Source organism: Hippocampus zosterae, chromosome 10 (assembly GCF_025434085.1).
Source record: "Hippocampus zosterae strain Florida chromosome 10, ASM2543408v3, whole genome shotgun sequence".
Classification (NCBI taxonomy): Eukaryota; Metazoa; Chordata; class Actinopteri; order Syngnathiformes; family Syngnathidae; genus Hippocampus; species Hippocampus zosterae.
In genome coordinates, this window is record NC_067460.1 from 7,915,078 (window position 1) to 7,929,152 (window position 14,075).

General features: G+C 41.3%; 2 protein-coding genes across 3 annotated transcripts in view; one reads left to right on the forward strand and one right to left on the reverse strand.

The window, feature by feature from the left end:
- Positions 1 to 997: 997 nt before the first annotated feature.
- Positions 998 to 8,694, forward strand: LOC127609246 (SPRY domain-containing SOCS box protein 4-like). 2 transcript variants are annotated; one of them, XM_052079086.1, is made up of 3 exons: positions 998 to 1,438; positions 5,389 to 6,240; positions 7,980 to 8,694. In XM_052079086.1, exons 2-3 carry the CDS (start codon positions 5,535 to 5,537, stop codon positions 8,105 to 8,107), a joined length of 834 nt encoding a protein of 277 aa, XP_051935046.1. In that variant the 5' UTR covers positions 998 to 1,438; positions 5,389 to 5,534; the 3' UTR covers positions 8,108 to 8,694. The 2 variants fall into 2 exon arrangements, with proteins under 2 accessions (XP_051935046.1, XP_051935047.1); XM_052079087.1 differs by lacking the exon at positions 998 to 1,438 and adding an exon at positions 4,581 to 4,859.
- A 772-nt stretch (positions 8,695 to 9,466) lies between these two features.
- Positions 9,467 to 14,075, reverse strand: part of LOC127609129 (calsyntenin-2-like) — a 203,736-nt gene continuing 199,127 nt past the window's right edge. Inside the window, exons 16-17 of the mRNA XM_052078868.1 lie at positions 12,032 to 12,216; positions 9,467 to 11,841 (exon numbers count right to left, since the gene is read on the reverse strand). Of these exons, the coding sequence (XP_051934828.1) occupies positions 11,659 to 11,841; positions 12,032 to 12,216 (368 nt within the window). The 3' untranslated portion in view covers positions 9,467 to 11,658. The remainder of the gene's footprint in view (positions 11,842 to 12,031; positions 12,217 to 14,075) is intronic.

Sequence of the window (14,075 nt, forward strand, 5' to 3'; positions counted from 1 at the left end):
ACATGTTCTATGCTGCCCACTAGTTAAACACGGCATTTTGATTAATTCTGCATTTGTGGGACTGAAACTGACATCACACTTCCTGTGATTGGTCATTAGCTGAGCCCGTTTCAGTCAATAGCATCCATCTATTCATCCATTTTCTGATCCACTTTATCCTCACAAGGGTTGCAGGGCGTGCTGGAAACTATCCCAGCTGTCGTCGGGCAGTAGTCGGTGGACACCCTGAATCGGTTGCCAGCCAATCGCAGGGCACACAGACAACCAACCATCCGCGCTCACACTCACACCTAGGGACAATTTTGAGTGTTCAATCAGCCTGCCATACATGTTTTTGGAATGTGGGTGGAAACCGGAGTACCCGGAGAAAACCCATGCAGCCAAGGGGAGAACATGCAAACTCCACACAGGGAGTCCAGAGCTGGAATCGAACCCAGTACTTCTGCACTGTGAGAGCGACGTGCTAACCACTGGTGCACTGGGTCACCCTCAGTCAACAGCAAATAGCACAATTCCCACCATGAGATGGATAAAAACAGGTGAATTTTGCTCCTTAATTCGTAGTCCACCAACGCAACATTAATCAGAATACTGTACTGTTTTTTCGCTAACGGGGCTGCATAGAACATGTTATTGTAATTAACTTTTTCGACTTAACTTTGAACCTTGAAGATTGTAACTTCACACATTAGTGTGCTGCTCTCAGAGATTAGGTGCGCCATAGGAATTTGTCCAAATACACTTCATTGGTCCAAAACTCAATAACTACAAACATGTAACCTTATTGTTGTTCATCTATCAATGCCAGCAACTTATTTACAGAACGATTAAATTGCAGTTCCACTCGATGGTAATTGACCTATTCACATTTTATGGCATTTTAGTTTCAGACTCACTCTAAAGTGCGGTCTCCACCCTGTATCAAATATTCGTCTTTGTTGGACTCAAACAGGAAGTTACTTAAAACACACATAGTACGTGCAAAACAAGGGGCAGATGTTCCGCGGTGAAGGCGAAAACATCTAACGCAATGACTGATAAAATAGTGTTGGGTCACGGGTGGAGAAGATCATAACGCCAAATGAACGGTCAACGTCGAAAACATCGCGAGAGGACAACGCGTGATTACTTGACACAAGTCACCTTTTCGGGATCCCCAACCTGCAGCCAATCAGCGACAACGAAGCACACATGGACGCCTGCACGGTGATAGTCGACTAAGTACCCGGAACGAGGCGGACTCAAGGGGAACAAAGAAGGCTGATTGATTACTTTGTATGGTCTGCCTGATTAGCTTTACGTTTGTTTTTTAGTACTGTAGTTATTGTCTGAGGCGTGTTGGGATTTTTTTTTGAGCAGCCGGGAAACTCATTGGTTTGATACGACTTCTGCAAGCTGCTTAGTTTGTTGGAGCCTCGGATGACAGCGTCCACTCATGGTATGTTTATAAACTCTGGACTTTCCACGACTCCATCTTGTGTCAAAAAATGTACAATGTTTTTGTGCGCATAAAGCTGTTTTTTCTAAACGTACTCATTGGTTGGGTTTACGAACGTTGTTCTCGGCGCGGTCGAAGCGAAAAAACATGTTCTTAGTGCTTTTCTTTCTTTGTCTTTGAAAGCACACAAAACCATAACAAAAGTGAACACGTTTTCCGATATTTATATATAGATACTTACATTGTGTTATATTAAACGAAGTGGTTATTATTGCCTCGCCCGGTAACTCGCCACCCATGAATCGCATGGAGAACTACAAGTAAAAATTTAGTGCCAAGTCGGGGATGAGTGGGTTGATCGGTCGACCCGAAGATGCCGCTATTCCTTCGCGTTATGGGTTCGAATCCTGCTCTAGAATTTATTACAGTAATTACTTTCATACTTACTTGCTTATGTTTATAATTTATTCCATCCCTCTAGAGTTGTAAAGGAGCACTTTCATTTCACGTATTTATTGAAGCATTGAACAGTAATGCAGTTGGAACGATTTCGATGCAGTTTGTGAAACAAAAATAATTGGCCAATTTATTAGGCCCCACAAAAAAGGTGAGGGAAAGGACGAATGAATAGGTATGTTAGCAATAAAAAGAGCTAAAAATAAAAGAATTGGGGATTAGAATTAAAAGTTGAAGAGTTTAACCTATAATGTAATAAGGAGGCCATAGTCCTGTTTTAAAAAAGGTCTGATTGGCAATGCTCACACACTCCAATTCAGTTTTATATACGGTGTGTGTGTGTGTATATATTTTTTTCTTCAAATGCCTCTTTCACACTCGGATGTAACAATATCCAAACTTCATGATACAATCAGTGGCGGTTCTGGATCAATTTCACTGAGGGGCCAGGGGTTTTCAACCCAGGGCTAAAAAGTCAGATTCGAAATCTTATTTGACTTTTTATTTCTTCAGACTTTGAAATTGTAGTCATAACATTACAGTGATGAGAAAAAAAACAGTATTAGGAGGGCTAACATGTCTGCAAGCGTAACAATACGCCATGCACATCTGTTGAGAATATTCAAGCCAGGGGATGATATGGTACCAGCCTGCCGGGGACAAAAATTGCTACTACACTGAAGCTAGATGTTTTACATGCATATAATCAAAAAATTAAAAGTCAGTGTCTTGTATATTGATCCTGTTAAATAAAAAGGGAGACTTAAAAAGTTGCGCACACACGCGCAAATAGCACTCGTGTCATGGTAATTTCCTTCTCTGCGGACTGCTTCTCATTAAGTGGCGCAGCGCACTAAAGGGTCCGACTAGAACGTTAACTCACGCACTATGTTTCCACCTTTCGCGTCGGCGTCAGCGACTCGGCACGAGGGGAGGGGGGCCAGAATCGGTGCTACAGGGGCACTGTTGCCCCCACGCCCCAGAACCGCCACTGGATACAATATTACCTCAAGCTGAACCTCACGATATGGTAATTCACCGTATTGTGGAAAACAAAGTCACAATATTCTACAGGGGGTAAAGGGGGTGGGGCACAATATTGTCTTTGCACATAATAAACGACATGACGAACAAATTTGCCAGCCATTTCGTTGTAATGTGCTCCTATTGGCACTGCGAATTAGCTGAGGTCTTACGTGTGTGTGTATGTGTGTGTGTGTGTGTATGTATGTATACCAAATCCAGTAGACACTTAAACAGCTTCTTCCCTCTAGCCATTAACTCCTTAAACAGTCACTGACAGTCACTCTTCTTGCACCACAAAATGGTACTACAAAACTACTGGTTACTCTAAAATGGTTCATTTAAGGTTCAATGATTTTGTTGTTTACGATGATACTAGGGCAGCGTGTTATACCGGAGACAAATTTCTTGTGTGTTCTACATACTTGGCCAATAAAGATGATTCTGATATATATATATATATATATATATATATATATATGTATATATATATGTGTATGTATGTCAGTCTAAACAGTAAAGCAGGGGTGTCCAAACTTTTTGCCAAGGGGACCAGATTTTATGTGGTAAAATGTCGGGGGGCCGACCTTGGCTGACATTCTTTACATTGAACAACAATATTGTTCAACAAATTTTAGTAAGCCAGTCTGTTTCACATTTCCATTTTTATTTTAATTTCAACAATCAATTTCTTTTGGTTCATTTGAAACGGCTATATCACATGCAACTGCTTATTCACTTGACTTTTTCTTAAACAGAAGTCTCCTGAGTGCAAATTGATTGATTTGAAACATAAAATGTATCACCATGACTTTTCAATAGTCACAAAACCTTTGACTCGAACAACAGGGAAATGAACAAGCAATACACATATCCACAACTGCAAGGATCATTTGAAATATGACATAACAGTCAATATAAACACGGAGTGATGTTAACCCGTGAGTGATGCCCTCTAGTGTCTAAATGCTATTACTCATTTAGTGAATGCTATTACTCATTTAGCCACTAGAGGGAAGCAGTACTCTATGAAATATCACTTACCAGTCTACGAGACCTCAGTCAATGCAACACGTGTTCCATTGCGACCAACCTGCGGGCCAGACGGCACTGATTTTATGACAGGGCCGAGGGCCGGATGAAATTCGACCGCGGGCCGGATTTGGCCCCCGGGCCGGACTTTGGACATGCTGCAGTAAAGGTTACATTGACCTCAATGTTCATGAATGACCTAGAATCACTAGTAACACTTGGTATTATATTTGCTAAAACACGCACAGGTTGTAAATAAAGTCCATTTGTGGCGCAACTCAAACGTGTTCTGTCATCTGGCGATCAGGGTGCGTCTGAAACATAAGTGACCAAGACCCCCACCGAAGACTTGCTGTCCGTGTCCTTTTGTTGAAGGCTGTCGCGCTGACATTGCTGCACATCAAATTGCCTCATTTACTTTGTATGGCTGAGCCGCATTGTCTATGTAAACGTGTACTTTGGAAATAACAGATGTGTGAGTTCTGCCTGAAAGGGCCAGGAGAATAAATCCTGACTCTGTTACGCATCTGATGCGCCGCCAATTTCGAAGCTGCTATGGAGTAGCTGCTTGTATACTCATTAGAACCAGAGTGCTCCTCTGTAAGCCCTCCTCTTTACACTTTCTCCTTGCCGAGTTCCTTCCAGCAGCTGTTTGTTTGGTCACTGGGAAGCCAGATTGTTTCGCTCCATTCTTGCGTCACAAGCTGGAAGTTAGTGACTCATGACACACACACACACGCACATACTCTTTGCGGTCTACGTCGTATCCCGCAATCATCTTGCTGCTGACTCCTTACTGACCTCCCTCTGGCCTGAGGACTTTATTTCCACTCTTTCAGTTGGCAGCTCTGATTGTGTGTTCTAATTTTTGTGTGAGAGACTCCTGGCTGCTCGGTGAAATGCTTTCATGGTAAGCTGTCGTTTCACAGGACATTCATAACTTTTTTTTTTCCTCCCCATCATGCTTTCTGTCTTCCATCATTTTCTTAGGGTTCCCATTCCTTTGTTGTCTTAAATATTGCTGGGCTTGTACCTTGAGCTTTTCCTGTGTGCTACAGTGTTCCCAAACTCTTTCGGAGTCATCACCTATTTTATTATTCCCAACACTGAAATTTTGGAAGGAATTTTAACGTGAGTTTTTATTTCGTAATTGAAAATCCTCTGTTGGTCCGACAGGGCTGAGAACTCATCAGTGCGTTTCTAAAAAAAATGCTATCTATGAGCTAATTTGATTGAAAAGCTCAATTCTCTGTGAGTATTCTATGATAGACAATCTCGAATTTGGTGATGCACATTTGTCGTTTTTATGTGAGTGGGCAAATGAGACAATTTAAAAGTGCTTACCCGGAATTAAAAAAAAAAAAAAATTGAGCATACCTTTTTTTTTTATTGACCGCAAATTATAATTTCAGTGTGTGAGATTATGCTGTCTCTTTCAGGAGTCACATTCTACCTGGTAGAAAAGTGAGTGTTCAACTACATCTCTGTGAACGAGTTAACATCAGGATTCCCCATTTATTTCTTTGGATCCTTCGTGCCTTCATCTCCCTGCCCTCTTTTCCCTTTCCCTTGAAACCCCCTAACGATGGGCCAGAAGATTGCGCTGAGCATTAAGTCAGTGGATCTGCGTGGGGAGCCTTCATCCAGACTCGTGCAACGAGAAGTGCGAGGTACAGATTTCTGCTGGCCACGTCGACTGGATTTATTGCTGGACATGCCCCCAGCCAGTCCTGAGACTCAGCTACACCACGGCTGGAATCCTGATGATCGGTCCCTCAACATTTTTGTTAAAGAAGATGAGAAGCTGACGTTCCACCGACACCCGGTTGCACAGAGTACAGACTGTATCCGAGGAAAAGTGGGCTACTCTCGGGGCCTCCACGTTTGGAGGATTCACTGGCCAGCAAGGCAGAGAGGCACCCATGCCGTTGTAGGAGTCGCCACAATTGAAGCACCTTTACACTCGGTGGGTTACACTGCTTTAGTGGGATCAGATTCCGAGTCCTGGGGCTGGGACCTGGGTCGAAACCGACTATACCACGATGGAAAGAATCAGCTAATTTCCTCAACACCCATGTACCCCTGCTTCCTTGAGCCAGATGAGTCCTTTGTGCTCCCGGACTCCCTGGCGGTCATACTTGACATGGATGAGGGCTCATTGAGCTTCATGGTTGACGGACAGTATCTGGGAGTTGCGTTTCGAGGGTTAAAAGGCAAGAAGCTGTATCCTATCGTCAGTGCTGTGTGGGGACACTGTGAAGTGACGATCCGCTACGTCAACGGACTAGATCGTAAGTTCATCTGACACTAAATAGCTATTAAGGCAGTGATATACATGAGGGGCAGTCAACATAGTTCTTTTTTTTTTCTCCAGAAATGTCAGCAGCGTGTAATTAAAATACTCAATTGTTGGTGGTTTGCTTTCCAAAGCAAGGAAATATGTTTGCTTCTGTTAGACTTGTAATGATCACATTTCTAAAATGGACAGAAAGTGCATTCATTCCAAGAAAAATATTTATATACTATAAACAGTTTTTCAGTGAGTATTTTACTGTTGACATTTCTGGAAAAAATACTGTATTGCATGGAAATTGAACAGGGCTCATTACTTGCGAATGCCCCTCATACTTTAAAGCTGATTGCCATGGGATTGTTAGTACATTGTCATTTTGTAAAACATTTTTGTTTTTCAACGAGCACAAATTGATCACCATTCAATAGCTTAAACATGTTATTGGGATTGTCCTCAATGTTTTTTTTCCCCCCCTCTACAACTTGTATCAACTTTGCTTCGATGTTCTTATGGGCCTTCCTTGCATGTATGTTAATTAGTGTTTTTTGGACTTGATAACCCTTTTTTTTTTTTTTTTTTTAAACGGCCCAAATGGTCGGTAAGCACTTTTCCTATTGGCCGGCACAGCTTCGTTTCACTTTTGGTACTTATAGTGGCTCCAACAGCAAACCTTTTTAACATAAATATGTAAATGTCAGTTTATCAACACCCTTATCTTGTTACTTCTCTTCTGGCTTCTCACTGCGGCATACAAGGGGAGATTAGCCATTTTTATGCCGGAGAGGAGATAAAAATACTCAGATTGGTTCAGTGCTAAATTGCAGCTTGAAGCCAAATCATAAAATTAGTCCCAAAGCGTGAATATTTCAGAAAAATATTGGATGGCCTCTTTGTGTGCTTGCTAATGTTGTTGAATTATAGTTTTCTCGCTGCCCATCATTCCTTTAACTCATTGGATACACCTTCAATTGGAAGCGCGATCAGAAGAGTTTTCCCGCAGCTGGACAATACGATGAAAATAGTCCGGCTGGTGGTGGTCAGTTTTTTATTAGCACAGCAAAACATTTAGTTAAGACGGCACACGGTCATGTAAAATACTGGGCGTAGAACTATCAAATCTTTAGTGTCAAAATGGAAACCACTATTTGAAACTTCTTTAATTAATGAACGAAAAGGGTGGAGCAGAGCGTTGAGAAATAATCGTCATACTGTTTTATTCTAATTTAAAGATTTTCTTCAGGCGTTGCCACACAAAAACGTTCCGTCAGAAGCCATTATGTCCAACACAAAAAACTCCAGAACCCAATGTCCAATTTTCCAAATTCTTGGTGCATTGTACTTGCAACCAGACCCTGCATTTTTGGACTTACTGCCATTTTTGGGAACATTCCACTTTGCTATTCTCTCAATATGTACTCAGTGACTGGGCATGTTCATGCCCATGAGAGGATGGAGAATGATGTCATTCACACAGTGAAAGGTTCTGTCAGCCATGCATGTATTTTATTTCCTCCCCCTACATATTGAACAGCATTTACTGGTACATGAACAAGTACAATTATGAATGCTTAATCGCCAAAACTCTGGCCGATTCTTTTGAAAAGACCCAACATCAGCCAATAAAATCAGCCGGCCAGTTAATCACTCGGACCCTAATGTATACAATGAAAATGACGACGCAGTTTATTTTGTTGGTAAAATTCCGAAAACTGGATCTTTAAAGTTTCTCTTTTACAGCGGAACCCCTCCCCCTCATGGATCTATGCAGAAGAGAAGCTCGCCTGGCTCTGGGCGGGGAGCGCATCCGTCACATTGACTCGCTCCCGCTGCCTCAGATTCTTAAGAACTACCTCCAGTACCAGTGATAGTGCGCACGCACTCACTCAGAGGTGGGAGGTACACCCGTTCTTGTCACCGCAACCTTCCAAACTGAACTTGATTGAACAGAAGATAGGTGCTGAATATGACAACAAGGACATTGGCTGTGACTCCGGGTTGATAAAGAGTGTGAAAGGGTGTTTATTCTGGCTTGCGGTAGAAGCGTGGATCCATATTTTAATCAGTCTTCCCTTTGTGCCATGCGGTTCTCGCATCTTAATCGCCATAATCCTCCATCAAGAGGGCGAATGTGACACCCTTGCTCCTCAATTGATGATTTCACGGTCTTTGACTTTGGCATCTAACGTGCCTGCTTTTGAGACATTACTTTAGAAACGCACAAAAAAGCACCTTACACTTCTTTTTGACATTTTATTTAAGTGTTACCTTCAGATTTTTACATGGTGCTTTTTTTTTTTAATCCGCAAATTGCTTTTTTAAAAAAAAACAGCATTGTAAGCTTTTTTTTTTTTAAACATAATTTGATTTGTCTAAAGGACATGTTTCTCACAGGAATCGGAAAAGCTTTTAAGCATCTTTTAAATGTGAAAAATAATAAACTTGGCTAAACTCACACCTGCTTGCAACGTGTGCTCTCTTGGTGTCATGACGCACTTTTGCACAACCACATGATTCTAGTTGATCCAATCCACCTATCTGAGTTTCTGCATTCATCTCTGTTCGCTAAACATAACGTTGGACGTTGGTGGTGTATACAGTACAATGCCTCAGACCGGAAGGACTTCAAGAACGTCATAATCAGGCTTGAACATAAGTGTTGAGAATTTTTTTGGGGGGAGGGGGTGAAAGGATGGTTTGCATTTAAAAAAAATAAACATTTGGTTTGATTTTTATCATGTCGGCCTATGTTAGTTTTTGCAATTCCTGAGATACTTGAGTCATCTTAGGACAGTCTTACATACTTATTGCGTTCTTCTTGTTTATACTGTATTTTAAAAGAAAAGTGTTCAAGAGGTCCAATGCTCATCGAGGCCCTGAGTTTCTTTTACATCAAGCGTTTGCAAGAAATGACGGTGTTGCTCTCTTTATCTTGATCAGCACTGACTGCAAACAGTGCAGCCATTTTAAATTTAGTCTTTTGGGTAAAAATGCTGATTAGTTTTCGTCACATTCTAGTCATTCCTATTTGTGATAGTTTTAGTTGACGAAAACTCAGTGGTGGTTTGTCTGTGCCTTGATGGTGTCCGGCAACTCATGTCCAGCTCTGATCGAAACGTCAGCTGGGATTGGCTCACCAAGCGAACTTAATGATGCTGAGCAATATGGAAAACGGATGGATGGGACTTGAATGACTAATCGAAAAAGCTCAATGTGCAAATGACAGCTAGATTCCAAAACAAGGTTTTATTGGTCAATTTACAGAAAGTGCTGTTGTGACTGACCATTTCAAAGCAAAACAGACGAAAGAGTCCAGAAAATTAACTACATTAATTCGAACAACATATTACACAATATACAAGGTTTCCGTGTTAACTGCATTGTCCTCCTCTTCTAAAACATACATCAGGTCAACATTGGGACTTGATGAAAAACCACCAAAAGGCTTCAGGAGATGAGTAAAGGAAGTGAAAGGGATGGCCTGGCAAGACTTATGGATATGGTCAACTTTTAAACATTAAACAACATATTTTACATGAACATATAGTAGTGCGACAGCATACACATACTCCATGATGGGGGTGAGGGGGGCATTCTTTTAACAATGTCGGACAATATCAACTTCTTGTGTTGGTGGGTTGCAGCAAAAGGAGAAAAATGCAACACCCACCCAGCGAAACTGCTTTTTACGTTTTATAGTATCGAATGTGCCACTGTCATATTTATCCCAGATTTGTTTTGAACTTTCTTTGTGCTCACTTTAAAAGGGCGATCAATACTTATCCTTAACATTGACCAGGCAGAACACGGAATCCGACATGCCAATCAATAAAATTTGCCTCTTGTTTGTGTATATTTTCTAGTTGATGAGACACAACTTTATCTATCGTTATCCATTGCGTCAATACAGATTAGACTGTATGTGGAAGTGAGTAACCAATTGGAAAGCCAAAATGTGTATTACTTACGATCATCAAATATTTGCTCATCCGTTTTTTTTCTTGTCATGGTTAGTGGGCAGATGGGAAAGAAGAAATTTAAAAAAAAAACATTAGTCTTGTTTTACTTGTCGTTACGTATCCAATTTGTAGGCATAACTCTATTTTTACTTCTATTTTATACATGAATGTCTCTTTTTGGGATGTATCGGGCCAAATCTGTGACCCCGGCTACTCGTTTCCTGCCATCTCATGTGTAAATATTTGCGGGTATGATTCCATCTTTGTGTTACACGCCAAATCTCGCACCACTGTTTGTAGTAACAGTACGGTACTTTGAATGTACAAAAGACAGTGTTATGTGCTGAGTTTTGATTTTTGTCGGCGTGCAGGACACACACATGACATCACTGTGCTGCCAATAGTTGGTATATCTTTCATCCATCGTATTGCCCAGGTGCCATGACGATACACGTTGACACTCACAAGGCTGCTCATTTATATATTTATTTATTTGAGAAAATATGTACAGCTGGCCTCGTGGACCTAGTGATTCATTCTCGTATCCATGAAGATAGTGACACATCCAAACACATCTCAAACGAACAAATTCAACTCAATACTGAGCTGAAACAGACATAAAGGGACTGCGGTGCCACCGACTACTTCTACACAATCAAGATTCCGAAGTGCTGACATGAAAGATGAGGCAAGATGACATTTGTTGTGTACAAGTGGAGAGGAAAGTCTGTGGGTAAAGTGTGTATGCTTGATGGCAAGGTACAGAGGGGGCAGGGGGGTGGGGGGGGGTGTCACTTACTGTATTCTCTATTTACAAGATAGTATATAAAAATGTACAAGGGTAATTCTCTATCGTCAAAACACAAAAGTCAAATCCCTTGTTGAGTTGAACATGACATCTGGACACCGCGGTGCTCTTTTCATTATCTTATTTTGTCACTTTTTGAGATCCTTTTAAAATAAGCTATTTCAGTAAAATCACCTGACTTTGCCACAAGGGCCGGGATATAGATGGATACATTATACATTGTATACAAACCCAAATAGAGTAATAATACAAATTTCGGAAAATTGTATATCTTATTTTGCATTTTTATTTTATTTTTTTTGTATCAGAAATCTTTGCAGAATGTGTTTCCTCAAGCGCTACTCATTTGTGTGACCGCTGTAGTAATATGTGAAAGATACTCACTCTTGTCATGAATAGGAAATATATTTTCCTGCTCAATATTTTGTTGAATTTAGATTTCTACCTGCTGTGTGTTTTTAGCTTTTTATATTTTGTTGTTTTTTTTAAACATATTTTTGTGAGTGTAATCAAATCCAGTAGGGGGAGCTCTTACTTCATTTTTCAATGCCAAAAAGTGTATATGTCAACCTGATTGCGTTTGTGTGTCACCCTTCAACGTCGTGTTTTATTACAGACATCGAGATCATGTAAATGTTTGTGATTGGGAGTTTCAATAAAATATTGCTGTTTTTTCCCACTTCAGGCGTTTGGTTCCCTGCATCCTGGGTAACTGGACGTCAACTTCTTCCTCGCTGTCATCTGATTCTGCGCTAGTGATGTCATCCTCCTCTTCCTCGTCTTCATCCTCTTCCTCGCTCACCTCATCCTCGTCGGCCTGGGGATCTTGCAGGTTCTGATAGAATCAGGTACCAAATGACATCCAAGAAGTTGTAAAGGTAATAAGTTATCTTTTCTCTTTTAAACGCCGATGTAGAAAAAAAGGCACAACAGATGCACATTTTCATTTCATCTCAATAGCAGCCATATTCCGTGTATTTTGTTCCAAGTTTTACCGGCCGCCATTTTTCCTCTCCTTTGTTTACCTCCATTGGGTTAATGGTTATGGACAGGGGTGAGTCATCCCAAGTCTCGCCTCCCTCTTTGGTCGTCTCAGACAGCTTGACCTCTTGCTTGTGGGTTAGATGGATGCGGTAGATGCCCAACACTATCACCACCACCAGGGTAGCGATGCACATCACAATGACCACTGTGGCGGCATTCGGCACACCTGATGACGAGACAGACGACAAAGACAGTCATTACATCTGGATAGAGTCCATCCTTCCATCTGTTTTCTACCGCTTATCATATTTAGGGTCAATGTGGAGCTGGAGCCTATCCCAGCTGACTATGGACAAAAGGCAGGGTATACCCTGGACTGGTTGCCAGTCGGTAGCTAGGAATGTATTATGAAACAGAGGACTGTATGTCAGGAATATACAAAGAAGACATTTTGAAGAAAAAAGCATGAACTTCAAGTACTGGAAAAGGGTACGGCAGAACGTTAAGCAGACTTCAAACAACTGTTACTTCAAACAATGCCACAACCGTTCATCCATCCTTCCCTTTTATATACTAGGGATGGGCAACTGGCGGTTCGCACCATATTCTGAGTGACCCCTTGATTAAATAAAAAGATAGAGATATACTGTATATTTTTAAGAAATCCAACAAATTCCTGATTACTGATAAACATTCATCCATCCATTCTCTGGTCCACTTATCCTCACAAGGTGGATGCCAGAGTTTATACCAGCTTCCTGCAGGCAGTATGCGGGGTACATCCCGAGCTGGCTGCCAGCCAATCGCAGGGCACATTATCTGCAGTCACATTCACAATTTAAAGTCTTCCATTTACCTGCCATGCATGTTTTTGAAATGTGGGAGGAAAGCGGGGAGCTGGAATCGAACCCTGCAGCTCTGTACTGTGAGGCCAGCGTGCTAACCAGTAGACCACTGATTCATCCCTGACTACATTCAATTGTATGTTTTCCATTAAATTAAAAAAAACAAAACAAACAAAAATGGAGAAATGGGAAGAAAAATGGCACGAAAAAAAAACCATGGAAAAATAATGGGGTGGGGTGGAGGTGGAATCTGCATATATGCGAATTCGAGGGTACCAAACTGCGAGAATGCACAGGACTGTAATTTTACATTGTAATACCACCGGTCTCCATTTGATAGCAGAAATGTCATATTTGTGCGTACTCTGGGTCTTATGCTGCCCAATACTACAATGTAGTAGGCCTAATATTGTTCGTGATATTTCAAATGGTATGGAGGCCAAACATGGTAACACAAAAAAATAAAATAAAAATGAGTGATTTGTCTTTTGTTGAAAAAAACCCCCGTACAAAATGAGTAATTGCATTTAATGTGGATTTGTTGTTAAGCATCCTTGAATGGCAAATTTTACACAAGCGAGCCCTTTGCACTCGACTCTCGACCACTCGCAGTCATTTAGAGGGCAAATATTGTGTATAGAGAGACACCTATTCACGCTGACCTTTACGTTGCCATTGAGTGGGAGATGAGCCTATGCTGCATGCACAGAACTGAGCTGGAAAAAAAACCCAACATACTCTGCGTAGTTAGTGACCAAATAAATGTTTGGTGGAAAAAATGTGGACCCCTGCGAGAAAATTTGGAAGGTCAGAAGATTGTGCAAAGGGCAATATTCAACAAACCACCATCAAGCTTGGTCTATACTATATTTCCCAATTTTGAGTATGTACAGTATATACTGTATGTATGTATGTATATATATATATATATTAAAAAAAATAAATCCTCATCTCACCCCTCGGGTGGCTCTCTCCAGCTCCTCTCTGAGCCCTTGGTATTTCTCGAGTTTCTCATGTTCCTTATTCCTGATGTTTCCATCACTTGGGACCGCTACATCCACTACAACGGCTTTCCTCTGCCCTTTATCTATGATCACGATATCTGGTTGGTTCGCCATTACCATCTTGTCAGTCTGGATCTGGAAGTCCCACAGGATCTTCGCTCTGTCATTCTCCACCACCTTCAGAGGTGTTTCCCATTTTGACCTTGGGGTTTCCAGTCCATACTCCACACAGATGT